Source organism: Ictalurus punctatus, chromosome 20 (genome assembly GCF_001660625.3).
Source record: "Ictalurus punctatus breed USDA103 chromosome 20, Coco_2.0, whole genome shotgun sequence".
Classification (NCBI taxonomy): Eukaryota; Metazoa; Chordata; class Actinopteri; order Siluriformes; family Ictaluridae; genus Ictalurus; species Ictalurus punctatus.
Genome location: NC_030435.2, coordinates 5,960,840 through 5,988,832, shown reverse-complemented (window position 1 = coordinate 5,988,832; position 27,993 = coordinate 5,960,840). Strand labels below are relative to the sequence as shown.

The following is a 27,993-nucleotide window of genomic DNA, read 5'->3' as shown; positions in this document are numbered from 1 at the left end:
AATAGAATCAACCCTGAACCTTGCACATCTGGAATTAAAACAGGCCATCTTTAGAAGATGGGTATAGGCATTCTAGACACCTTAACCATTGCATCTTGCACCTCTTTAACGCTTCAATTCATAGATCCTGTAAGCGTTCCTAATGCTAGTAAATGCGCTGTATTGTCCTTCCTGTGCACTTGGGAGGCGGTTCTCTCTCACACACACTGCCCCCTTAAGCACTTTGCTTACGGTTATGAAAGGGAAATACTGCTTACTTCTGTTAGTGTTGTGGAAAAGAGTCTGTGGCAGTGTTGTACATGTTAAAATAATCCCGTTAGAAAGGCGTTTTCGGGTGGATTAAATGGCACGGGTCATTTTTTTCATACGGAAGTGATAACCTTATCAGCTGTGTGTCAGTGGATTAATCTGGAGCTCTGACATGGACTTGCAGTTTTTAGTGTTTCTTCTGAACGGGGAGTTATTTCTGTGCGCGTCTTTATCTGAGGCTGTGAGCGCTTCACTGATGCCCAGAGATGCCGAGGTAAGCGTTCAGAATGCGGTCATTCATTCCAATTATTAATGTAGACTGTCCAGCACCTTTTTTTCTATACATTCTCAGAAGGAAAGGGTGCTACACTGTACCTCTGCTTGTCCCTGCGGTAGAACCCTCAACTATGTATCTTTTTCCTGCAGAGTACCCAAAAACTTTAAAAGACAAAATTACTTTTTAGGTCGGGAAAAAAAAAACATACTAAATATTAAATGTAAAGGTCTATTATCTCCTGGAAACATGGGTATAGTGTACCTTTTGAAAACAAATTAAGGTGGATAATTAAAGCGTACATTGTTTTCATAGGGAATGTACAGTTTCGTACCATTTTGTTCTGAGAGTGTATAAATGAAAAGCAAATGTGTACAAAAATAAACAGACAAGAAATGAGTGTTAATTAGCTTGCAGAGTGACTACAGTCTTCAGTTCTCCTTCAGAGGAACCGTTGAAGGGTCTGTGTAGAACTTTAGGGTTTCCCTGTCTAAAAATTTCAACAACAACCAACACTTTCACAGATGAACCACTTCAAAAGTTTACACACGGTTAATTATTATTCCTTTGTGTCGTTACAAGGATGAGCAACGACTGTGTTTATGTTTTGTGATAGTTGTTTATGAGTCTCTTGTTTGTCCTGAGCAGTTAAACTCCCCGCTGTTTTTCAGAAAAATCTTCCAGGTCCTGCACATTCTTTACTTTTCCAGAATCTTCTGCATATTTGACCCCTTTCCAACAGTAACTATATGATGCTGAGATCCAGCTTTTCACACTGAGGACAACTGAGGGACTCGTACACGACTATTACAAAAGGTGCAAACATTCTCTGATGCTCAAGATGACAACTCCATACATTAATCTTTTGATTATATATATATATATATATATATATATATATATATATATATATATATATATATATATACACACACACACACACACACACACACACACACATATACATACATATATATATATATATATATATATATATATATATATATATATTTATATACACACACATATACATACATATATATATATATATACGTATATATATATATATATATATATATATATATATATACGTATATATATATATATATATATATATATATATATATATATATATATATAGTGCTATGCAAAGAAATGCTGTAGAGCAAAGATGTCTTCAAAAATAATTAAATAAAATTATTTCTACATTAACAAAATACTATAAAGAGCAGTAAACAGTAATAAATGAAACAAAGTCAGTATTTGGTGTGTTAACCCTTTTGTGGTGACCTTGCTTTATAAAATTTAGTAGTCTCAGGTACAATTTGTGTAGTTTTATAAAATAATAATAATAATAATAAAATTCAACTGGTTTGATCTGCTTACAAACATTTAGGATTTTTAATAGTCTTTAATAACAAAATATAATTAGCGCCATTTTATATATACATATATCAGACCAAAAAAACACAATGAAGGCTGCTAGGGTTTTACTGCAAAAATAAGACGCAATTGTGACAGAAGTGTACCCAGAAGAACCGTGTCTGGTTCTGCAAGATGCTCAGTAAAACCAGTTATTTTTTGGAGTGCAGCTAATTACTCCAAAAGACAATTTGCTCAACTCTTAAACGTAAAACTTACATGTAATATGTTATAATGAGCTTGAGGCTTAATTATGGTCTGTGGTTAACACCCGAGCAATGGAGCATGTAATTAGTAGTGATGGTGCCAAAATCTTTGGCTATAGCCAAAGAGAAAATTTAAAAGCACAGTGCAGATCAACCTTTAAGTGATACTACTTGTAAAGTACATCTTATAAAGCCTGAACCTGCACAGTTTGATGATTACCGTCGATACTACTAAACATGGTGAGGTGAATCAGGTGTTTGATTCAAATCAATTGTATTCGTACAGCACAATAGACAGTGGCACAAAGCAGCTTAGGAAATCGAGATGTCAATTTAGATCGGTAATGAGCAAGGCAGAGACAGTGACAAAACAAAAAACAACAACAACAACATGAGGAAGAAACCATGAACGGAACCAGATTCATAAGAAGAACCACAGACACCAGAGGAGTGCTATCATAAATCATTACTCTTTCACAGCTGTAAATTATAAAGTTAAACAGTACTAGGTGTGTTGAAAGGATGTTCATTATGAGCATTATAGTCTTTGTGTAAATAAACTAACAAATTGTGCTGGAAATGCGGTGCAAAGTAATGCATCCCAAACACCACCTCTCTAGTAAAATCTCTCAGTCTTTTCTATACCTTTTAATTGAATGTCCATGTGAGTCACTAGAATTTGGGGGGGGGGGACGGGACTGATAGGCCTGCATTGCTTGCTCGGTCCGACCATCACCCTTGCTTCAACTATCACCATTTTTATATATATATATATATATATATATATATATATATATATATATATATATATATATATATATATATATATATATACATATATTACAATCACTGACTCCATGCCTCCAGGACTGGAATTGGCAAACCCTAACTGAGATAATGATAGGTTCTTGAATAGCCTAGGGCACATTTCTGTATTGTTCTTCTATGCCTATGCCCACTCCCTTTTATGTTTGCGGCAAACGTAAATTGGGCTCCTTTTAAATGCGAAATTACATTTCTAACAAAATTCCTTTGTTTGTTGTGGTTACACTGCTACCACATCACATTGTGTCTTCTCATAAGTAGCATTTTAATAGTAACATCAAAGATCCTCATCCTCACATACACTAATCCAGATCTAAGTTTGAATTGTTAAAAACCACTTCTTTAATTCTCTGTTCATAGAATTCCAAAAAATACTGAATTCACACATCATTAATACTATCCTTAATCTTAATAACCTTAATAAATACACTGTAAGACATTTCAAGTTGGTTAAACATAGAAATGAAAGTTCACCTTCTGCCTTAAAAACACGAGTAAACTCAACTTGAAGATAAACTTTGTTTAACCTCAAAAGTAGTCACAAGTAGTCAAGACAATGGATCACTTTAAGTTTAATTTTTGAAAACGTATAAACTTGAGTTGAATATCCAAAACTGGTCATGGCAATCGGAGTTAAAGAGAAGAAATAAGTTCACAACTTAATGTGGCTATCATGTTTTACAGTGTACTCTGATATACTAGAGAGTTGGACTCTGTTCCACTATGTGTATGTGTGTGGTCTGGAAATTCATGTACCTTTGTCACCTGGGGTTATATACGAGTTTGCATGGAAAGATATTCCTCTAAGGCATGAAACAGAAAATTTGGCTTGTCTCGTAAAAGATGACAAAGAAAGAAGGTTATTGTTCATAAACATATTTAGAGTGTTGGATTTTCCCCAGTGCTTTGGCTGAGTATATTATTATACTATATAGAGAGAGTTGTATGGAGTACAGCGTATAGGCAGCATTTCTTCAGCAAGAAAGTGTCTTTAGGACACTTCTGTGTGTCAAGATGTCAGAATATATGTTTGGCAATGTTGTTTTTTTTCTTCAGGTAAACAACTGGGCTTTCAAGGTTCTGTAAACCATTGAAAGGGTAGAGACTACTTGTTGAATGTGAAAAGAATGTGCAGAGGGTTAGTATAAAGCACAAACTCAAACTCTGGAGGTCTTCAGAATTGCATGATTGCAGTGAATGATCGAACATGTTTCCGCAGGTAAAATGCTACATTGTGTAATTAGATGGCCTAGTTTCTATGTGCCTGTGCCCACTGTAGTCTTAGATTCCTATTTTTGACAGACAGGAGTTGGAACACTGTGTGTTCTTCTGCTGTTGTAGCCCATCTACCTTAAAATTTGACATGTGCATATTTGAGTTATGGACACAGTGACTTAGTGGTTCACCTCACAACGGCAGAGTCGGGGGCTCGATACCTGCCAAGGCATTTCAATCTTCAGAACTGCCGCTCACTGGATGTTTTTTGTTTTTTTTGCACCACTCTGTGTAAACTTTAGAGACTGTTTTGAATGAAAATCTCAGGAGATCAGCAGTTTCTAATTCTAAGGTTACATTTTTCTGCCATTGCTGTTGTTTGACGTGAACATTAACTGAAGCTTTTTACCTTTGTCAGCTATATTTCGTGCATTGCACTGCTGCCACATGATTGGCTGAATGGATAATTGTCAGAATGAGCAGGTGTACAAGTGTCCATCATACAGTCTGATGGCTCACTTGGGTCAAAAATATAAAATACCATTTCTCTACAATTACAGTAGATTCAGGAAGTATTGCGATATCTTTTACAGATTTAGTTTTTTGGCCAAATACCCCATTATATTACAAACCATTTTGCCTTTGCCTTCCTATGCAAATCACTTTTTTCTTTAGATCCCCCAATTTGACCCCCCAACTACATTCCAATAGCTAGTTCTCCCTTATCGCACAACAGCTACCAACTGGGAGGCATGAAAACATGTAAGACCAACCATTGCTGTCCTCTTTCACAGACATGAGCTCACAGATTGACCCAAAATCATTTTATAGCCTCTTTATTTGTACAGTTTTTCTTATTCTTCCTAGCATTTCTGTAGCCCTTCCTCAATCCTCAGTCTCCCTATCATTAAAGGTACGTTCACACATACAGCGATTTTATCGCTGCAAGTCGCCAGTCGCTGTACTATGAAGTGGGGAAGTAGGTGTTCCTACTACTGGTTGCCATGGTAACATGGGTGGTGCAACTAACATTCCACTTTTGATAACAAACCAGTTTTCCTGATACTAAAATAAAACATTCTGGAGCGAGAGCGATCTTATATAAAATTCACCAGTGTATATGCATCATATCCTACAAGATGAAGGAGAAACAGTGTGTGCGCTTTGCCATTGCAGCCATCTATCTGCCACAAAAGCCCAAGTGCCAGTTAGCTCAGCTTAGCTTATGGCCTTAGCACGTTTAAAACAAAATAATAATAATGAAACACACTCACTTTTTGTAGCAATTGAGCAAAATCCCAGTGTAGCTCCTATCTCAGTAAGTGAGCATCACCATCAGGATGTCATTCATTATATTCACTCAATGGTGACCGGGAGCCGGACCACAGCTCTTTGGCCATGGCCTCTGTGATTCCTGGGTGAAGTTTCCAGCTCGGTGCTGCATTAGGCATTAGTGAAGTAGGGCACTGATGTTGGATGAGGAGGCCTGGGGTGCTATCAGCGTTCCAATTTATCCCAGAGGTGTTCAGTGGGGTTGAGGTCAGGGCTTTGTGCAGTCCACTCGAGTTCTTCCACTCCAACTTCATGGAGCTCGCTTGCTGCACAGGTACACTGTCATGCTGGAACACATTTGGGCCTGTTAGGTCCATGAAGGGAAACTGTAATGCTACATCATCCAAAGACATCCTATACATTTGTGTGCTTCCAACTTTGAGGGAAGAGTTTGGCACAGTTTGGGGAAGAACCACAAATAGGTTTGATTTTCAGGTGTCTGTCTACAAACATTTGGACATATATTTGGCCACCTTAACCTCCATCTGCTAACTATATGCTTGAACAATCTAGTTGTTTGCTTGGGCTAAAAAAATATAACTGCAATGTGTAAGGCCTTAGAAAACCTTTTTTGTACCTTGGGCACATTTGTAGGAACAAATGTTCCATCTAGTGGAATTTAGAGCTGCTTTGTTTCTCCGGGGTTACTCTAGAGAGAGACCCTACAAAAGAGTGTTTCTCTATCATGAGGAGCTGCAAGTAGAACCCTTTTCTGGATGCTAAGAACCTTTGAATAACCATTTTTATCTAAAAGTTTTACAACAGAGGGTTATCCTTTTAGGATCCTTTTCTGGATTACTGCTGTTTGTATTTTTGTGCAGATAGTCAGCATGTGGTGTGGTGGGATCCTGCATCTCCCCTTATATAACACACTTAAGCTTTGACTGAGAGTGCTAGGTGCACAATGTGCAGCTTTTTTTAATCTGTAGGTGTTATTCATTATACTTTTCTAAGAAAGTCTCTGAGGTAGCACATCACGGTTGTGCCAGAAAGTATGAGCTGTGGTGTTTTTCATTATAATATTTGAATATGGCTGCCATCTTTTTTTCTTCTACATATGCATTTAACCACAGGGTGACTGTGTGTGGTGCTAGTAAAATTATATAAGAGCTTTACTGTGTAGTTTATTCTGCTCAGTTTCCATAGTCTTTCCATATACTTGTGTGTTCCTGATTCTGAAAAGATTGTATGTCATACATGTATGCTAATTAACCAGACTAGTAAAAACCGATGTGTGTGGTGCAGCAAGTGGTGGGATTCAGAATGAAGAGCGTGCGCTAGAGTTAGAACATAGAGGTGCATTATATCACATTTTGTTTAAATGTACATATCAAATAAAAATGTATGTTTCTGTTCTGTTTTTTTCTCGATTTGGTTGTTGAAAGGTGTGAAAAAGCATACTGAGCCCATTTTTTTTTTTTTTTTTTTTTGCCATTTTTAGCACTGGAAAAAAATGGAACATGGACTTTAAAAGTGTACTGTATATTTTTATGCAGGGCTTTCTTGAGAAATATGGCTACCTCCATGAGCAGGATCACACACACAGTGCAGACAAAGTCACATCAGCTGTCAGGTAATGACACCATTTCCCAAAATTCCAAATTATTTGATTTCTGGTAACTAGAATTTAAAAATATTGACTGTGACACATTACAGTTAAAGTCAATGTAACACTATAAATGTAACAGAAAACATTGGACCTTTTAAACCATCTTTCAACCGATACACTCTCGATTTCGCTCTCATTTACACTTAAAGTTTGTTATTTTGGCCTATCCGGTTGAAATGTAATGACTGTTACTTATGCTGAACTAACAACCTTAGTCATGGTCATTCAGCTCTCAAAAGAAACCATTCTTTACATTAAACTCCACTTCATATGCTGTTGTGTAATCCAGTGATCTCTTAACTTTTCCAAGGAAATTATCTTAAATATAATGATTTACTGCACATTTCTGATTACTCATGCATGTTTCTCAACTGTTTGTTTTTGAGACCAGTTCACTGATTGCATATGTTATTGACCATTTTCCATTCTGTCCCAATTTAGGCAATTTCAGTGGTTGTCCCATCTGCCCATCACTGGTAGACTGGACAGTACCACGTTGTTGAAGATGGTATCACCACGCTGTGGGGTGAAAGACAGAGGTAGCAATGAAGCCTGGGCACGGCGAGTTAACTCTGTTTTTACAGGGCAAAGTCAACAGCACCTTCGCAAGAAACGCTACACTCGACCAGGTCAGTATGTCTTTAGTTTTGCCTCTTAAAATAATTAAAGTGACAAAAATTTCTCAGTCAGAAGCCAATACCAAAAAATGCACAGTGAATAAAATTTGTACCTGTGAGTGGTACGTTTTCAACTTATACATTACTTTACATTGTTCAAATATAGCCTAAGGGTGCCTGTAAATCTTTAGGGTTGTAGCCTGACCTGTTTCAATTGAATGACCAGGTTAGACCCAATGACTTTATTGAAGTAGCACTCCAGGCTTAGGCAAAATACTAATCCACATCCATATCCACATAATGTGGCTACCTCTATCTGTGTATGGCCTAAATAGGATCCTCATTGGAAATAAAAGGCATGCAACTAAGAAACATTTGTTTGTTGTGTACCAATCTACCAAAAAGTCATAGCTAACATAACATCTTATGATGTATGCTAGCATTACAAATTCAGTACTGTAGATAATAACAGAGTGAAGAAATCCAATTTTAGGCCTACAAATAATGATATAATTAGCGTAAAACCAAAAGTTTGTCCAGTGTTTGATCGCCTGTTGGTTCAGTGGGGTTAGGGAATAGTTTGCTTCTATGTTAGCTAGTTAAAAATGCTTGCTTCTGCACAACATTTCACTCTTTGGTAGTCCTCACTGTTGGACAGTGATGAAATTAATTTTCATATTTCCCAGACATGTTGTAGTGGGTGTTTTCATTATTATTATTCAATAATAATAAGCCCTAGTGACGCCCCGGTTCTGACAACTGTATAGATTTTTTTGTGCAAAGATAACTCCAAAAATCCCAAAAGCATGGTCAAATATCTCACATTTGTTTCTGAACTATAAATAATCACATATCAAGGACTACCGTACTGTAAACTACTACTACCATACCAAAGACTGTAACCTTTGTAGTATGGTAGTTATTACATATTAATATTTTGTTAGCGCTTTCTGTCATTTGGTCCATCAGTTTATCGAGTTTGTGTTTAATTGACATCCAACCTTTTCATTTTGTCTTTATTCCTACACCAACCCAAATGGCCTTAAGGTCATGTCTGTAATGTGTGTTGCATGTTTAAATCCAAATAAAATGCACTGCTTCCAGGGCAGGGTGTGCCTTTTTGTAAAAGCTGAGACCTAACATCATGGGGAGGAATAATTGCTACCCGTGCTCCCTGTGCAGACGTTCAGCAAGGAGGACAACACTCCCACACCTGCAGGGCCCAAGCACACACACACACACACACACACACACACACACACACACACACACACACACATACACATACCTTAACCACTCCACCACAGCTTACCTGTATCCTAAATGCCCACAAAACTCCCAATAATTTCCCCCATCTTCCACATTAAGGGCAGCATTCTGTTTAAAATACACTGTATAGTATGCTGGAAAAGATAAGAAAGAACACTTTGGAACGGAAATTCAGTGTTTCATTGGAAAACTGGACACGTCTATTTGTGTGCTCACTAAAAACTTCCTCCGGAAAATGTCCTTCTGTCACTCTGGGGATTTGTAATACACAAGGAATGCGGCAACAGCAGGTTTTGTGTCACTTCCTGATGCAAACTATCTGTTTTCACTTTAAATCTAACTAGCTCATTTGGCACAGGTTTGGGCCAAACAAGCGAATTTTAGACAGTTTTAATGTTTATATCTTTATAACAAGAATAAATGACTTAGAGTTGAGAGCATAATATTTACCTTCCCTTTGGCTGCTAGGTGGAAACTACACCTCTATTTTACAATTTCTCTACAAAACAGAATTTCTATTTCTAACACGTTTATTTAGTGGTGTTTTTGTACTAAAAAGCACTTAGAACATGGTATAAATTTTACAATTCAGTCTACACCAGCTGTTTTTTGTTTGTTTGTTTGTTTGTTTTATCAGATAGCTCAAACTCTGAGCAGTAATGTTCAATGGGAGTCAAGAAAAACATAAATTAAACATAAAAACAGAAATATTTACCTTTCACAAAGCTAACACTATTAATGGATGCCTTTAACCAACAGTGACAGTATCTTTTAATACCTAAAGCAGAAAAACATCTGGGGGAAAGACTGCCAAAGAGGGTCACGAAAACCCAAACCAAGACCTAAAAGTCTTCAGAGAAATTAAGGATAGAATTTATGCATTTATACCACATTCAGAAATATTTTTTCCCTATTAACATACACTGCCAATCAAAGTTTTTTTGAACACCTGCAGTTTTCTATACTATTACTATATTACTTTTGCCACAGACCAAACAAAATAGAACAGAATAGCAGTTTAAATAAGAATACCTACATTTCTGGAACGTATTAACTGTCCTAATGAGACTCTACTGAATGCTTTATTAAAGGCAGACATACTCAGAGGGTAAAACCGTTAAGCTTATAGATTAAACACAGTAGACAGTCATAGACAGTGCTAGTATTAATAATGTAGAATATAAATATATATTTATATATAAATATATAGCATGTTACAAATGCCTAATTGGAGTGAGAAAGATTTTGACTTTTCCCTTCTACCTAGATTAGATAAAATAAATAATTTCTAATATATTTCAATTCACTATTGAAATATATACTAAACATATACACTAAACATTTTTTGATTCACTTACACCTATTCCATTGTTTGTTTGTTTTTAGAGCAAAGTCCAAGGTGTTATGTATTTTGTGAACACAAAGAAATTGGTGAGTGTGAAGCACTGAACCGAGAGCACAGAGAAACTGTGTTTGGTGAGCACTGAGACACACACTTCCTTTCGCCAAGGTTCTATACTTCGCTCGCAAATCAATGCATAATTCACAGCACCTTGAGTTCATTTTTATTGACCGTGCTTGCATGTTCAGTTTGGCTGCACTCGCTCTCTATTAAACATGCTGTATAAATGCCATAACATCTTAAGCATAAAACTCAACACACAGCAGTAACAAACTGAGTTAAATAAAATGTTCCATAACTCTCCTGACTGCTTAATACTAAGAAGGTCATTTAGGCATCAGTATCGGTATCAACAAGTACCAAAAAACATGCAGTCATACTTGTACCCGTTCTGAAAAAATAGTGATTCATGCCAATTCAAAACTTTTGACTGGAAATTTTTTTTGTTTTTTATTGAGGCAAATCCAAGAATCATAATCAAAACCCAGAGCAAAGGTCAAAACACATCCAGGCAAAGTTAAACAAATATCATCAAATATATAAAAAAAAATGAGGGGAAACAGGTTTAAACCAAAAAAGTACAACAAAACAAAGAACTTGGGAAACTTTAGACTCTTCCCTAGGCTTCTTCTGGCAAATGTCATGTTGGATAAGGAGCCAGTTTAACAAAAAAAGTTTTTAAAAGTTAAAAAAAGTCAGTCTGCCTAAAGATGTCTAAAATCCTTTTAGCTAAATTTGATTTTTTTCCCCCCCTCACACAGTGAATGTCAGGCTTTGATTAAGTTGTTGGATAGTTATGCACCATAGCAAAATGTACATAAGCCTGATCATTGCAGTTTGTAATCAGAATGTGAAAATGTTGCAGTTGGAATGGAATCTATAAATGCAATTTTCTCCCTTTTCACTTCTTGGGATAAGCATATTTTAAAATGCTATTAGATTACTTGAAGATACATGCAAAGGAGAAACATATTTCCATTTCGGAAAACTCTTCTGATTTCACAAATTTCATATGAGAGTCTTTCCCAGTCCACCACATGCATCATTCAGTATACATGTTATGATCTGCACTCTACACTGGTTAATTTCAAATCCAATGTGTTGCAGTGTGGGGTTAAAATAACAAAAATTTCATCACACTCTAATTCTAATTCTAATCAGAAATTTAGCTCCAGACCCCTAACAACTAAGGTGCCGAGAAATCCTCTACGGACATTAGAAGAAACCTTGAGATTTACATTCTGAGAATAACACACACATTTCATTATTACAAGCATTTTTTGCATCTGTAATTGCTTCCAGGAGGGAAGTCCTGGAGTGTTTCAGATTCTGATAACTCTCTCTCTCTCTCTCTCTCTCTCTCTCTCTCTCTCTCTCTCTCTCTCTCTCTCTCTCTCTCTCTCTCTTTGGCTCTCTCTCTCTCTCTGTTCCTTTCTTTGAGGGTAGGTCTAAGTGGTGTAGTTAAATTTTAATCAGACTACCCCATGAGATTTCTTTATTCAGCTTAAATATTAAATCAGTTTACATTGGGCTCATGATGTTTCCAGTGTCTGAAGAATAAAATATTTCTTTTATTTTAAAAAACAACACCACACAACTTCACACACACACACACACACACACACACACACACACACACACACACACACACACACACACACACACACACACACATCACAACAGATTTTTTTGTTTCATTTCCTGCACTACTTAGTATGTGTACACCTGCTTGCAGCATGGCAGATGTTTACAGGCATATTTAGAGAAGGTCATCACTACATACATTCCTGTGGCTTGGTCCTGCACAGCTGGCTGCAGGCTTTGCACCCCAGTGTCCATTTCCAGGAAAGAATTTTAGTATTCATTGTACTAGTCTTGGATTTATTACATGACTTGTAAGTTGACTTGGCTTAGAACTTACTTTTGATTGAGCATACACTTTTTCTTAAAGAAAAAAATAAGATTAGTCTATGGTTTCTCAGAGTTCCTAGCCCGCCACTCAGTTTGCTGGTGTTTTTGGTTTTCCTGTCTCTCTTCTCTATGACCTTTATTTTCCCATAGCTCATTTTAAAGGACAAAATCACATGTCCCTTGTGGGACTTCTCAGTGGCTCAGTTTAACATCATTGCTTTCTATATCTGGTGGCTGAGCTCTAACACTGTCTTTTGGACTCTCTTAAACTTCATGCATTTAGTATGTTGCATTTAGTTTATTTTTCTCTGTTTAATTCTCAGTGCTGTTCACAGCAGGTTGAAGTTCACCCGACTTAATTATAGAGGGTTTTTTTTTGTTTTGTTTGTGTGTGTTTTTTTGTAATTATGCTGTGTATACTCTTGCTAGTGTACACAACACACCATATCGTAAATAAGCCAGTGATATGGGCCAAATTTTTGCAAAGACACAAACCATACCTCTGACCACTGTATTATTTTGATGGCTGGGAAGCATGTAATTACATTCAAGTCACGTAACCTCTGGTGTATGTAAAGCAAATTGTTTACAGATCTAGCTGCGAGAAGCTTTTCTTGGTTTACATAACTGAGAGGATGGACGTTGGTGTGTACTTTAATTCAGTGGATCACAGAAATAATGTCATAATATTAGTAAGGAATAAAAAACAACAGGCCATGTTGTTACAGGAAAATAATAAATGATTGGGCAGCATTTCCACCCTGAAACTGATTATATTCCCATGCGTTTTATTCCTCTAAAAGCAAAGCAATTTGCCAACGATTGTCTGCAGGGGCACATACTGTATATCAGCTGTTCAACAAATGTTAATCTTCATAAAGTTCTCATTCACAACTCCACTGAAACTCCACTTTAAATTCCACTGAAATACTAATTAACTCTTTTGATTGTCCACTGTTTCAAAAATATGTTGTTATTTAACAGATAAAAGCCATTGTTCCATGGGTTTGCTCTCCTTTCGTGATGTTGTGCAAAAGTTGTGCAAAACAGCCTGGCTGCACGATAAGACTTAACGGTGATGTGGAGAGATGAATGCGGTTGATCCGCGGTCATGGCCATTGGAACCGGCGGTCTGGAGAGTGACAATGAATGGGGTAAAAGTTGCCCTGTTTGTCAAAAAGTCTGTGGTAGGTGTCCTTCTAGAGCACCACTCCAGCCACTTCTTGTCATTGTTAATCCATTTGAGAGAATCGGTATGGACATTGTCGGCCCTGTTGAGACGAGTCGATCAGGCAACCGGTTTCTGCTGGTAATCACAGACTACGCTACAAGGTACCCAGAGGTATTTCCTTTAAAATCAATCAAAGCAATATATGTGGCAGTCTGTTTAGCCTAGTTTTTTATCAAGAGTTGGGTTTCCTACAGAAATTCTAACTTACCAAGACACTATTTTTATGTCTACACTTCTGGAACAAGTCTATCAATTATTAGGCATCAAGAGTCTGCATAGAACCCCTTACCATCCCCAAACTGACAGACTTACAGAACAATTTAATCAGACTTAAACCAGATGCTCCATAAGTTTGTTAGTGAGACTGGTAGAGACTGGGATCAGTGGCTTCCATATATCCTTTGTGTTTACAGGGAGGTCCTTCAGGCTTCTATGTGTTTCTCCCCTTTTGAATTGTTATATGGCCGTGAGAAATATGCTGTGAGCAATATGCCATGAGAAATATGGCCGTGAGTTATATGGCCGTGAGAAATATGCTTAAAGAAATATGGGAGGGAAGCCAGGAAAGAAAGGAACCTACTAATATTGTTTCTTATGTATTACAAATGAGGGAACGGTTGGAGAAGATGACAGCCCTGGCCCAAACACATATGGCGGATGCCCAGAAGCATCAAAAAGCCTGGTATGACCAGTCGGCCTGGGAAAGAAGTTTTGACATTGGCTAAAAGGTACTGGTGATGTTACAAACCCAAGAAAGTAAGCTTTTGACCCAGTGGCAGGGTCCTTTTGAAGTCAATAAACTGCTGGGCCCCACCTCATATGAACTTGTTATGCCAGGGTAAGATCAGTCTGGTCGAATATTGCATGTAAATCTATTAAAGGAGTGGGTTTCTCGACCTGAGCCAAAAGCACATGCTATGATGATCTATCATGTTGGAGAGGAGGAACGGGATGATCAATACTTGCCCCAACCAGTGTATCAGTTTAGACCACTTGCCTGAAGATCAGCAGTTACGGGTGAGAGCACTATGCAACCCAAAAGTGTTTTCTGAATACCCTGGATTCACCGACTTGATTGAGCATGATATGGTGTTGAAAGCTGATGCTGCTGTATGATGCTTGGCATATAGAATTCCTGAATGACTGCAAGTATCCTTGAAAGAGGAAGTAGACTTCTGTAAAGTAGCCAAGTAGCCACTTGATGCTCAGACTGGGAATTATTGAGCCCTCCCACAGTACGTGGTGTCATCCGGCGGTATGGATTTCCAATACTTGAACTCTGTAACAAAATTTGACTCATACCTTACTCCCCGGATCAAAGATTTGATTGACTGTCTGGGCCAAGCAAAATATTTAACAACTTTAGATCTTTCAAAAGGATACTGGCAAATACCATTGACTCAGCAAGCATGTCCATTGACTGCATTCAAGACACCATGTGGGCTTTTCCATTTTAAGGTGTTACCCTTTGGGCTTCATGGGGCCCCTGCTGCTCTCCTAAGACTAATGGATCAGGTGCTGCATGGTCTAGGTGTCTATAGTAACACCTGGGAGGAACACTTGCAATATCTTCAGGAAGTCCTACTACATCTACCAGGAACAAGTCTGACCATCAACCCTAACAAGTGTGCTGTGGCCAGGAAAGAGAAGGAGTACCTGGGTTTTGTAATTGGTCACAGAACAATTCAGCCTCAGGTGGAAAAAGTTGAAGCTCTGGAAGAATGTTCCGTACCACAGACACATAAGGAACTTCAATCTTTCTTGGGTATGGTTGGGTTCTATAACCGTTTCATTCCCAATTTCTCCAGCATGGCTGCCCCTTTAACAGACATGGTAGGGGCATGCAGTGGACTAAGCAGGGGATGAAAGCCTTTAGAGGCCTACGGACAGCTCTGACAAATAATGCTGTTCTTTATAACCCTGACTTTAACCAAACCTTTGTGTTGCAGACACATGCATCAGAGAGGGGCATAGGATCAGTGTTGCTTCAGGGACCGCCTGATGACCGACGTCCAGTAGCCTTCATTAATTGCAAGCTGTTTTCAAGAGAAGTACGCTACTCTATAGTGGAAAAGGAATGCTTGGCAGTAAAATGGGCCCACTATTCCATGAGATACTATCTGCTGGAGAGGGAATTTACATTGGAAACGGATCATAAAGCTCTATAGTGATTAGAAAGGATGAAAGATTCCAATGGGAGGATCAGAAGGTGGTACCTGGCTATACAAGCCTTTTGTTTTACTGTCTAACATGTCCCTGCCAAAGTACATGTGACCACAGACTACCTTTCCCAATGTACCTGCGAGATGTCTGAAGAGGGGGAGAGTGTGATGGCCTCACCGCACAATGAGACTTACTGGTGATGTGGAGAGATGAATGAGGTTGATCCACGGTCATGGCCATCGGAAGTGGCGCTCTGGGGAGTGACAAAGAATGGGATCCAAACGGAAACCAGAAATTTCACTCCTGATTTTTCTGCCCAAGTAAACCAAATGAAGAAACATCGCAGGTAGAGGGAACTTGATTTTGACAACCTTTTGTTTAATATATTTATATTTAAAGTTATGAAATGTTAGTGAATTCTTTCTTTTGTTATTTTTTTCTTTGTTTGTCTGGATGTCATCCAGATGTATAAATGTTATATGTTGAATGTCATGTAATGTTTATCCCCTGTTGTGTTTAAGTTGGCCCGCCATCTTCCTTATAAGCTTGGTGTTGTCTCAGTATGTCAGTTTTACTCTGTTCAGTTCTCTTTAGTTGAGTTTTGTTCTGTTCAGTTGACCACACTGTTTCAGTCTGGTTTAATTATGTTATTTGGCTGAGTTTATTTATTTTGTATATTTTCCAATTATTTATTTGAAAGATTTCAGGTTAAAATAGAGACCCATTTTTGTTGAAAAGCTTGTGTTCTCGTGTCTGCCTGCTTGGTTCCTCACAGTGCTCATTCCATATAGTTGTTATCGTACCTAGTGGTCAAAAAATGAGAACAAGAAGAAAAATGTGTCTCTCATTTCCAATGCTGGAATTTCTTGGTCTATCCTGGTCTTTTTTGTATTTTTTTGTAATGTAGTTGGGCTGGAGATTTTGCTGAAACCTGACAATGATATTAGCTCTATTGTGTTTCTCTGAGAAGCACACCTGCTGTATAAAACACAGTTAAGCAAAGGTATGCCTAAAAAACAAACTGCTAGACTGTATGTTGTCAACAGCCTTTTGAATTGACTGCCCCCCCCCCCCCCCCCCCCCCCCATATATATGTTCATGACTCATTGCTGCAGTGGTTACAGTTTTTTATTTGTTAGAAAACGAAACATCCTTCTTTTTAAAATACATTTATAGGTGCGATTAATTTCATGTTCCTGTTATCACTTATGTTGTAGCAGTTATAGACAGTCATTCCATCACATTCTCTTGAAGTTAGGACAAAAAATTCAGTTAATTACTGCCACACTGTAAAAACATAAAAGCCCTCTGTCCTTAGACTTTCACAGGTTGGAAAACTTCACTTCTGTTACTACTGTCAAAGATGAGAAGTTTTACTTTGTTAAATAATAATACATTTTTAATTTGTTTATTATTAGACTTAGATTATACAGAGACTCTGTGATTTAGCCGTTAATCAGCACCTTCTGACCAATCAAATTCAACAGTTCAACAGTGCATGGCCACATGACCATGTGTTCAAATAGAGATTGTTTACACAGTAGTTTTATGTTAAATTGAATAATGTTTGCTAGTATGAACTGTAAGTAATATTAAAATTTAATGTGCATCATTGAAATAGATGTTCCAAGATTTTGAGACTTTTTTTTTTTTTATATATATATATCTGTTAGAAACTGCAGCTTTAGAGGTTCACTAGTAAAACTTGCTTAAATCCCCAAGCTCTGTGTTTGTTCAGAGATAAACAGTAAAAACTGTAAATCCCACCTGTCACTCTAGGGATGTGTAATACAATCGGAATGCAGCAAAGGCATGTTATGTTGGTCCATATTCATGTCAGTGCCTGATGCCAACCAGCTGTTGTTTTATAAAACAAACCAGCTCATCCATCATGTGCATTTTACCACCCTTAAAACAGTTCCTAAAACTCTACTATATGAACCTTGTGGAGTGTTTGGGTTTCTTTTTCCATAAAGGAGCCACTGAAGTGTTTGTAGATATCTTCAGAATTACCACTAGCTGTTAGGAGTCTAAAATGGCTAAAGATGAGGCCTTGGAGTCTTCCAGTGTTCTTTCTTTTATAGGAGGGAAATGGTACAAGCAGAACCTGACATACCAGATAGTGAACTGGCCGCGCCATCTCTCCCACGGTCCTGTGCAGCTAGCAGTGCGAATGGCTTTCCAGCTCTGGAGCAATGTTTCAGGATTGGTTTTCCATGAATTGAGTGACGGACCAACAGACATCCGGCTGGCTTTCTACGAGGGCGAGCACAATGATGGCACCAGCAATGCCTTTGATGGACCAGGTACAATGCATATCAATGTATTTCTACTTTTGTCACTGAGTAAGCTAAATTTTTGCCTAGAAATATCCCAGTGCAATTTCAAATACTATCGTATTCATTAGCAAGGTAACGATTATGCCCACTTAGTGTAAAAATGTACTAACTTGGTCTATGTCTCATAATATGACAGTGTAGTTGATGATGATGTCACCTTCCTTCTCTTATAGCCTTTGCCATATTTGTTTTCTCTTCAGGTGGTGCGCTGGCGCACGCTTTTTTCCCATGCCGCGGTGAGGCTCACTTTGATAAAGCTGAGCGCTGGACTCTGAGTGGTCACAAAGGTCATAACCTTTTCCTGGTCACTGCTCATGAAATTGGCCACACACTGGGATTAGAGCACTCACCAGTCCGTCACGCTCTCATGTCACCATATTATAAGAAGCTTGGTCGCAGTCTACTGCTGAGCTGGGATGACATTACAGCTGTGCAACAATTATATGGTAAAATGTATAAATGTCTTGCATTTAATCACCCAAAATTATAGCTATATTTATTGGTTCTACTTCTATTTAAAGTAAGTCAATTCAATCACTCAAGCTCATGTTATAGTTGATGTCTTCATGCAAACGATTCAAGGATCTCAAGCTTTAAATTTGTTATGGTACACTAATTCAGTTTGGCTTTTTCTTTCCAATAGTCAGGCATTTGGCATATGGGCATTAAATTAATTTCAGTCTTAACATTTTTGGACATTATTTCCTGTTCAATGTCCATCTATTTGCATAGATAGTTGTTTAAATATTCCTGCAGAGAACATGCTGACTGAATTCCACAGTTATTCCATGTTCACGATAGTTTTATTTGTCCCTTTTACTGAACATTATTATTATAGTGCACAGTTCAATGAATAAGAATAAAGCTTTGTCTTATCTTGGATTATTAAGAAACATTCTTGAGCTAATTCTAACCAGGGGCTCTACTGTTCAAAAAAAGAGTTTACTGCTAGCAACTCTGTGGAAGAAATGATCATTGAAAAAGAAAAGCAGAGGACTACATTTAACACTAGCTTGTTTCTACGACAGCTCTGCTGCTACTTCACTTTCAGAAAATAAGTTGCAATTAGTTGCATGGAGTATTATCAAGTCCATATGGCATCATGAAGTATTCATAATACAGCTTGTTAGTACTAATGGAAGCTTACACAGCTTCTCATTGGTCACCTTAACAAGTGTACATTAAGTCAATGTTGCTGAATAATTGATACAAAGTCATAAGCTACCATTCTTTTTCTTTTCTTTTTTTTAATTCAACAGCGCCTGTTGAAATAAAAAGTCTGATATAGCACTTTTAGAGTGCTTCTTGAATATAACGTGCCATAGTTTTACATTTAGTTAGACATATGGGACCACAAACTGATAGCTCAGTCAATAGTGTAGTCACCTAAATTATGTTTGAGGTGGTAAACAAATAGCTTTTTATGACACAGTTCCTCTTTTATATCATTGTAACAGTTAGAAATATTACACTCTTTAATGAAATGGATATATGTGGCAGCAGAAGGTACCATATAGCCATTTTTTAGTCCAAAATGGTTCCAGAAACCACAGCTTTCCTGTCAAAGAGAGAGCCCATAGCATGTGAACTCAGGATTGTGATAATTAATTCATTCATAAGTGCTTTATCCTGGTCAGGACTGGCATGGACCTGGAGCTGATCCCAGGAATACTGGGCATGAGGTAGGAATACATCCTGGATGGGCCAGTCCATCAAAGGACACCACGCACACACACAAACACTCATTCACACTTAGGGGCAATCCTGCATCGCTAATTCACCAACCAGCATGTTTTGGGGAGGTGGGAGGACTCTGGAGAGCCCGGAAGATATGCACATGAACATGGAGAGGACATGTGAAACTCCACACAGACATTAACTTGAGCCCAGGATCATAGCTGGAACCCAGGAGCTGTGTTCTAAAAAAAAAAAAATGCAGGCCATGGCAAATACAGCTCATAAGAATGCAATATATTCTATATAATGAAACTGTTTTCTGGTTTATTCCGCCATATTCCTTCTGTCACTGATTTTGACCCAAATGCTCCATTTAGCATCACCAGAAAGAGACACAAATATCCACCAATTTGTACAATTGTTTGTGAAGCAACACAAACAATTGTACCTAAAAAAAAACAGCAGGAAGACAAACTCAGTATATTATAGTTTACACTTGGTAAGTATCCATCAGGCAGGTTTCCACATGCACTGCTGCTTGTCCATCTGTCAGTCCTGAAGCACTCATGAAGGAATGCTATACTCTTTAGTCTGCTGGTACATCTGATTTTTCAGGCTTGTCTCTAGCAGTCAAGCTTACTGGAAACATTTTATCTTTCCTTGAGCACTGAAACAAAGACAAGTTTTACTACAATACAGTCAGATATGCTTGAATGTGCTTTTGGGAGAGCAGGAATGATCAGATCATACAAGACAATGCCACTTTGATAAGAAGTGATAAGAAGATACATTTTAAGAGATGTCTGGGCTTAGATTTTTGAATGGGAATCTTACATTTTGAAATTTGGCACTGAAATTTGTGGTAGGTACACATGAAACATCATGGGAGGTTGGAATGTACGTTTTTACCTGCAGCTTCTTTGTAATCCTAAAACTGAAGGATGTGTGTGATATGTTACAGGAATGTACACAGTTTTGAATGGGATATCACACTGTATTTCAACTGGAAGAGCTGCTCCAAGGCATGAAATAGTGCACAAAAACACGATTTAAAACATGAGGCTTGAATTGCTATGGCAAAAGCAAGAGGAAAGAGGAGAAGAGGAATTTTTCAGTCAGACCCTAAACTAACTTCATTTTATTCGTACTCATGATGCTCATGTCCAACACCTCTGGGCCTCATTCTTCTTTCTGGATCCCCAGGCGAGCAATCTTAACAACAACCAGACTTCAGATGAACACAAATTGCACCCCTTTTACACACAATGCTGTATCTCTTTTAACTCTCATGGGCAGTGTACAGTGTAACTGATATCATATCTCTCAAACACAAACCCACACAATCTGCAAAATGTACAAAAGGAAGGACACAACAGAAAAGCTGAACTGCACTCTCTCAAGGACAGAGTATAGAGATGATAATATTGTATAATAAAATAAGAACAAAATATCATGAGGTGCTATATCATCATTACTACATGTTCATTACTATGCTGTTGCATCCATCATTAGCAGCAAATATATAATAAGGAAGAAATAAAACATGATCAGGCATCATGTTATAGGAAAATAATCAATGATTATATAAATAAATACTTTCATTCATATATTATAAATTAATAAATAATAACATTATATATTATTATCTAGAATCCACAAATTTTCACCATCCTGAAGACATTACCACATCAGAAAACTTAAATACAGCTTTACCTCTTTTTGACTGTTATAAACAACTGACACTGGAGACTCTGAGTGTACATTCCTATGGACGAGCCACCACTGCTGCGAACCTTTACCCATTTTAACAATACATAACATGTCCATCTATGTGACATGTCCTCCATACAAGTCTCTACTGTTACTATAGAAGCATTAATGTATTTGAATGATAACCCTTGCAGCTGGCACAACTGTCAGAGCTGCTGTTTTAGGAAATTAATCAACCAAATGACCAATCAGAATCAAGAGTCCAAAAGCACTGTGATATAAATATACATTTCAGGGTACTTTCTGTTTACACGGCATGTATGTATGGTCCATTGTATGTACCATAACCCTTCTAATTACATGTTCTGTAGAAGAACGCTCTTAACCTTGTTGTTCTATTTAACTTCTTTAACAAGCCTTTAAACCATTTTGGGTATGAAAATCAGTGGTAGTGAACTATATCCCATGCACCGCACACATATCCAGAGCTCAACCACCCAGAACCAAACACGAGACATACAGTCTCCTGCTGAGGAGCTCCACTCTGCATATCTTCAGTTGCTCCTCAAAACTGCCCTTTGGGGATGGAGATATTATCTGTGGTTAGCGCAAATGTTTGCTCAGCCTTTTGCAAACAAACTCAGTGTGCAGCCATCCTGAGTCTTATCAGAGGAAGCTTTGTGTTGGGGTTTCTGGCATTTTTTCCCCACCCGCATCCATAAACACAATCCTCGTTTTATGTAGCTTGCATATTCAGTTCATTTTTAGTAGACGTTTTCAGAAATCCGGATTTCCCATTGTCCTGATCAGCTAAACACAGAGTCATGATACTCTACACACAGAAACCCAACAATGTCCTGACTAATCTTATAACAGACTCGCGATGATGAAATAATTCATTTGTTTATACTGATTGAAAATATCTGATAAGTTGATTTCTATTCCATCAGCAGAATGTATAAGAAAGGGTTAAACATAATTCAAAGAAATTAGAGTAAAGGAAGCTCATTAATAAAGTGAGCAATATAAGCATACGTTTTGAGCTATGGGCCATTAAATGCTTTTACAAAAATTAAAAATCTGTTCTAAATGAAACTGATAAAGCCTATGATGAAATGATAGAATTAATGTAATGAACTCATTCTTCCAGTCTTCTGTCATATAATTGTGGACACCTGATGAGTAAACAGATATGAGAATGGCAAGAAAAAAAACTCCATGAGGAAGAAACCTTGAGAGGAACCCGTCCTCTTCTGGGTGGCACAGATAGTGGGAATATACATCAGTACAGTATACACTTTTAGAAGACTAAAGTCAAATAGTAAATTGTTAAGATGAATAGAAAAGTGACTTTTATTAGCAGATGCTTCATTTGCTTCTATTGTTTGACTGCCATTGCTCAGAATGATAACAAATCAATACTTAGGTGCTTTAATCTTTGCTTAAACTTGTCTGTTGTGTTGAAAGTATAGTTTTGAATTGAACAGAATTCCCAGGGTTGATTTTTTTGCTTAAAATTAAAAAAAAAAAACATTTTTATTTATTTAATTTTTTAAATATGTGTAGGTAAACCATCTGGAGGTGCAGTGGTGCAGATCCCAAGCCAAGATCTTAGCTGGGCCATGCAAGATTGGGAGTTATCTGACGAGCCTATGGGAGATCTTACCTGGCCCCATTATTGCAGGAACACATTTGATGCAATCACGATGGGTAAGACAGACAGAGGATACTATAATATTACAATAACAATAAACCTTTTTCTTTTTTTAAATAATAAAGCACCTTTAAATCATGGAGTACAGCTCAATAGTGCTTTATACAGGATTTATACAGAATTCTGGTCATTTACAAAGAAAATAAAGTGAGAGGTCAAAAATGGAATTTCCACATGTTTTGGGGGTGCCCAAGTTCAGCATTGAATTTATTTGTGAAGTCACCCTTCACAGTAGTGATTAATGGTTTATATGAAAGTAGATACGCAGGGCTTTTAGATTTGCAGGTTGTTGTTGTTTTTTTTTTTTTTGTAGTATATCGTTTTTACCATGCCTGCTAGGTTTAAAATTTAACCATTTACTGTGGCAGTTGTATACGGTGTTTTACTATCAAAAAAGCTTTAGTTGTTCTGTCCGTTTTATCTCCATAACAATGTTATTGTGGAGAGTTGTGAATTGTTTGCCCAGCAGGGGGCTCACAGTCCTCGCATTTCCCATCACCCTGATCACCAGCAGCTAAACACAGAGTCACGATACTCTACACACAGAAACCCAACAGTGTCCTGACTAATCTTATAACAGACTTGCGGCCATAAAATAATTAATTTGTTTATGATTGATTTCTATTCCATCAGCAGAATGTATAAGAAAGGGTTAAACATAATTCAAAGAAATTAGAGTAAAGGAAGCTCATCAGTAAAGTAAGCAATATATGCATATATTTTGAGCTATGGGCCATTAAATGCTTTTACAAAAATTTTAAATCATTTCTAAATGAAACTGGTGAAGCCTATGACGAAATGCCAGAATTAATGTAACGAGCTCATTCTGCACTACCCATCAGCCTTTGCACATCACATGATGACACCACTGATCACACACACCTGTTCCCGATTGCACCTAATGAACACTGTTATTTAAGTCTTTGTTTTTGTACAGTACCAATTCTGAAAAAGTTGGGACAGTATGGAAAATGCAAAAACAAACAAGCAAACAAAAAAAAAAAGTCCATTTGAAAATTCAATTCACCCTGTATTATTGAAAACACATTATTAACACATTATTTCATGTTTTTGTGAATTTAATTTATTTTTGAATATATACACTCATTTCAAATCTGATGACTGAAACACACTCCAAAAAAGTTGGGACAGTCAACTGTTTACCACTGTGTAACATCACCTTTTCTTTTAATAACACTTATTAAGTGTTTGGGTGCTGAGTGTAGACACCAGGTGGTTAAGTTTAGCAAGCAGAATTTTCAACCATTCATCCATTATGCATTTCTTCAACTGCATAACTGTACAGGGTCTACGTTACCTTATTTTGTGCTTCATAATTCGCCACACATTCTCAATGGGAGACAGGTCAGGACTGCAGGCAGGACATGATAACAGCCGCACTCTCTGCTTACCCAACCATGAGCTTGTAATCCAGGCAGAATGTGATTTGGCGTTGTCCTGCTCTGGATGGCAGCATATGTTGCTCCAAAATGTGTACATATCTTTCTGCATTAATGATGCCCTCACAGATGTGCAAGTTACCCATGCCATGAGCACTGACACACCCCCATACATGACAGATGCTGGCTTTTGGACCTGACGCTGATAACAGCTTGGATGGTCCTTTTTCTCTTTGGCCCAGAGAACACGATGGCTATTTTATCCAAACATTATTTGAAATGTTGACTCATCAGACCACAAAACACGATTCCACTGTGCTACTGTCCATCTCAGATGAGACCGAGCCCAGAGAAGTCGGTGGTGCTTCTGGACAGTGTCGATGTATGGCTTCTGCTTTGCATAGTAAAGCCTTAACTTGCATCTGTGGATGCAGCGGCGAATGGTGTTCTGTGTCAAAGGTTTACCAAAGTATTCCCAAGCCCATGTCAGGATATCCATTACAGACTCATGACGGTTTTTAAGACAGTGACATCTGAGATCACGCAGATCCAGAAGTGGTATTTGGCCTTGCCCTTTACGCACCAAGATTTGACCGGATTCCTTGAATCTTTTAATTATATTGTGCACTGCAGAAGGTGAAATGCCCAAAATCCTACCGTTTTGTCTTTGGGGAAAGATGTTCTCAAAGTGTTGGGTTATTCACTGATGCATCTGTTGGCAGATCTGCGAGCCTCGACCCATCCTTGCTCCTGAAGGACTAGGCCTTTTTTGGAAGCTCCTTATATACTATGATTAGACGATTGCCTCACCTGTTTCACATCGCCTTCTTATTTCAACTTCTCACATCGCTATTAGTCCTAAATTGCCCCTGTCCCAACTTTTCTGGAACGTGTTGCATGCATCAATTTCAAAATAAATGTTTATGTTCAAAAAACTATGTAGTTGATTAGGTAAAACATCAAATACCTTGTCTTTATATGTTTTCTGTTTAAATACAAGTCAAAGTGCATTTAAAAATCACTCCTCTTGGTTTTTATTAGCGTTTTCCAGACTGTCCCGACTTTATCAGAATTTTGCAAACTCACTATGCAAACTCAACCACTAAATCATTTAACAAGCTTCAACTCAATGGTCAGTAGTGGCAGCATGTTGAGTTTATAGTTAGTTTTTAATCCAAGACATTGGGGAAAATGAACTTTCTCTGGCTTTTCTTTCCTTTTTAGGGCAGGACCTAACTGACCAACCAGTAACATTTCTAGATTTATTTCATATTATGTGACTTTCATTCATTGGCTCATGTTCTATGTCCCTTGTTATGTGTGGCAGCATGATGGCCTGATCATTTACTTCAAATTTGTGCCCATCGAGGACCCCCTAGTGGCTAGGGCCCCTGGGTACATTTCTTGTATGCCTATACAGTACTCTGCTTTGTTAATCATTTTTATTTGCTCTTTTTAAAGATGGGAACGGCACAGTGCTAGTCTTCAGAGGTGGTCTGTTCTGGACAGTGACATCTGGGGGTAATGTAAGTGCTCCACTTCCTCTGAAGCAGCGTTGGCCTCAGCTTCCATTCGCCATCGAGGCTGCTGCCTTCTCTCCACTGGATGGCAAACTTTACTTTTTCAGTGGTGGGTTCTTATTAATTCTAGTAGCATTAAGAATAAGGGAGAAGAGGTTGAAATATATATATTTTTTATATGATCATCTGCATTATCCACTGTATCTATGGATAAACTTTGCCTTGCTCGTAACGTGTTTAAATCCTCAGGCTGGTATATGTACAGTGGTGCTTGAAAGTTTATGAATCCTTTAGAATTGATCGATTTCTTCATAAATATGACCTAAAACCTAAAATCATCAGATTTTCACAGAAGCCTTAAAAGTAGACAAAGAGAACCCAATTAAAGAAATGAGCTAAAAATATTATAATTGGTCATTTATTTTTTAATGAAAAAATATATAATTGGTCATTTATTTTTTAATAAAACAGGGCACTCACATACACCTGATTGCCATCCCATTGATTGAAAACACCTGGCTCTAATTTCACCTTTAAATTAACTGCTAATCCTATACTTTGCCACTCACAGATATGTAATATCGGATCATTTTCCTCAATAAATAAATTACCAATTATAACATTTTTGTCTCATTTGTTTAACTGGGTTCTCTTTATCTACTTTTAGGACTTTTAGGACAATCTGATGATGTTTTAAGCCATATTTATGCAGATATAAAGAAAATTTTGAAGGGCTCACAAAATTTCAAGCACCACATTAAACTCCTCTTTAATCGGCAGGCAAACACATATGGCGATATTCAGGCCCTGCTTTGGACCTTGGCTTCCCCAGGAAGAGCAGCGAGTGTGACATGCCGCGACACCCAGACTGCGCCTTCTTCTATGCTCCTCTAGGACACATGGTGGTCTTTAAAGGCTCACGTTACTTTGTGTTAAACCTGGAGACACTGCACTCTGAGCCATACTACCCTAGAGGCCTTGCTGATTGGAAGGGAGTGCCACGGCGGGCCAACGGTGCCGTAACAAGAGCCGATGGAAGGCTTTATTTTTTCCGTGAACAGCAGTACTGGAGGTTTGAGCCAAGGAAACTACGAGTCACAGCAAGCGGACGATGGACAAAGAAGCTGGCATGGACTGGCTGCCATAAAACTCCCTCAAATGATGTGCTGTGACCAGATTCCATACTAAAGTGAAATATTCTCTAACAGAATAGAGCAGAGCTACGTGCAAGTCAACAGACATGTGACTTTTTATTCTGTCTGGTGCTAAATGGATGCTGTCATATGATGGGGCAAGAGGACAACTTACAGTATGTATAATCATGAGGTATGAGTCTAGAACAAATGTATAGAACAAAATGTGATTTGAATTTAATTTTCATGCTACTATAATATGGAAATATGTGTATATGTATGTGTAACTGTACATAGCACATTGTAATTAGCATAAGAATATTTTTTTTGATATTTTACATGAACAGAACAAATAACTTCTTATACCTATTAAAGATACCTGACTCCACCTGACCACTCTCTCAGCCACAGGTGTGTAAATTAAGGATCCTTCAGAGTGATTATTGTTTAATTATAATACAGTGATGAGCAGAACACAACAATGTAATGTGCAGAAGCAGTGTATCGCCTCCAATTTAATAAAATGGATTAATATGAGCTTTACACTCCTCTCATTTAACAGCCTATCACAAAATAGTGACATGTTATTCACCATTTAGCGTCGTCAATTTTTCCACGGAAGATCGGCAAGATCAGGTTAACTTCTAGAAGATTTTATCCTACAAAAGTATAAAAACTATCAGTGTTGTTCTCAACTGTAAACAATGAGTATTATAAAAACAGCATTGTTAATTATTCTTGTAGAATGATATCACTTCCACCAAATGTAGTCCTG

The 27,993-nt window shown here is 37.7% G+C and overlaps 1 protein-coding gene across 1 annotated transcript; it reads left to right on the top strand.

The window, feature by feature from the left end:
* The first annotated feature begins 5 nt into the window (after positions 1-5).
* Positions 6-27,611, top strand: mmp28 (matrix metallopeptidase 28). The gene is made up of 8 exons (XM_017495967.3): positions 6-523; positions 7,020-7,096; positions 7,574-7,761; positions 17,810-18,031; positions 18,265-18,510; positions 23,018-23,161; positions 26,027-26,194; positions 26,866-27,611. The coding sequence occupies exons 1-8, from the start codon at positions 422-424 to the stop codon at positions 27,255-27,257; spliced, it is 1,539 nt and encodes a 512-aa protein (XP_017351456.1). The 5' UTR covers positions 6-421; the 3' UTR covers positions 27,258-27,611.
* The last annotated feature ends 382 nt before the right edge of the window (positions 27,612-27,993 follow it).

What these genes read in the sequence shown, in the direction of transcription:
- mmp28 (XM_017495967.3), top strand. Translation starts at nt 422, where the DNA reads ATGGACTTGCAGTTTTTAGTGTTTCTTCTGAACGGGGAGTTATTTCTG. An exon ending in GAAACGCTACACTCGACCAG is followed by an intron (nt 7,762 to 17,809) that starts GTCAGTATGTCT and finishes TTTCTTTTATAG; the next exon opens with GAGGGAAATGGTACAAGCAG. An exon ending in CAAACTTTACTTTTTCAGTG is followed by an intron (nt 26,195 to 26,865) that starts GTGGGTTCTTAT and finishes TTTAATCGGCAG; the next exon opens with GCAAACACATATGGCGATAT.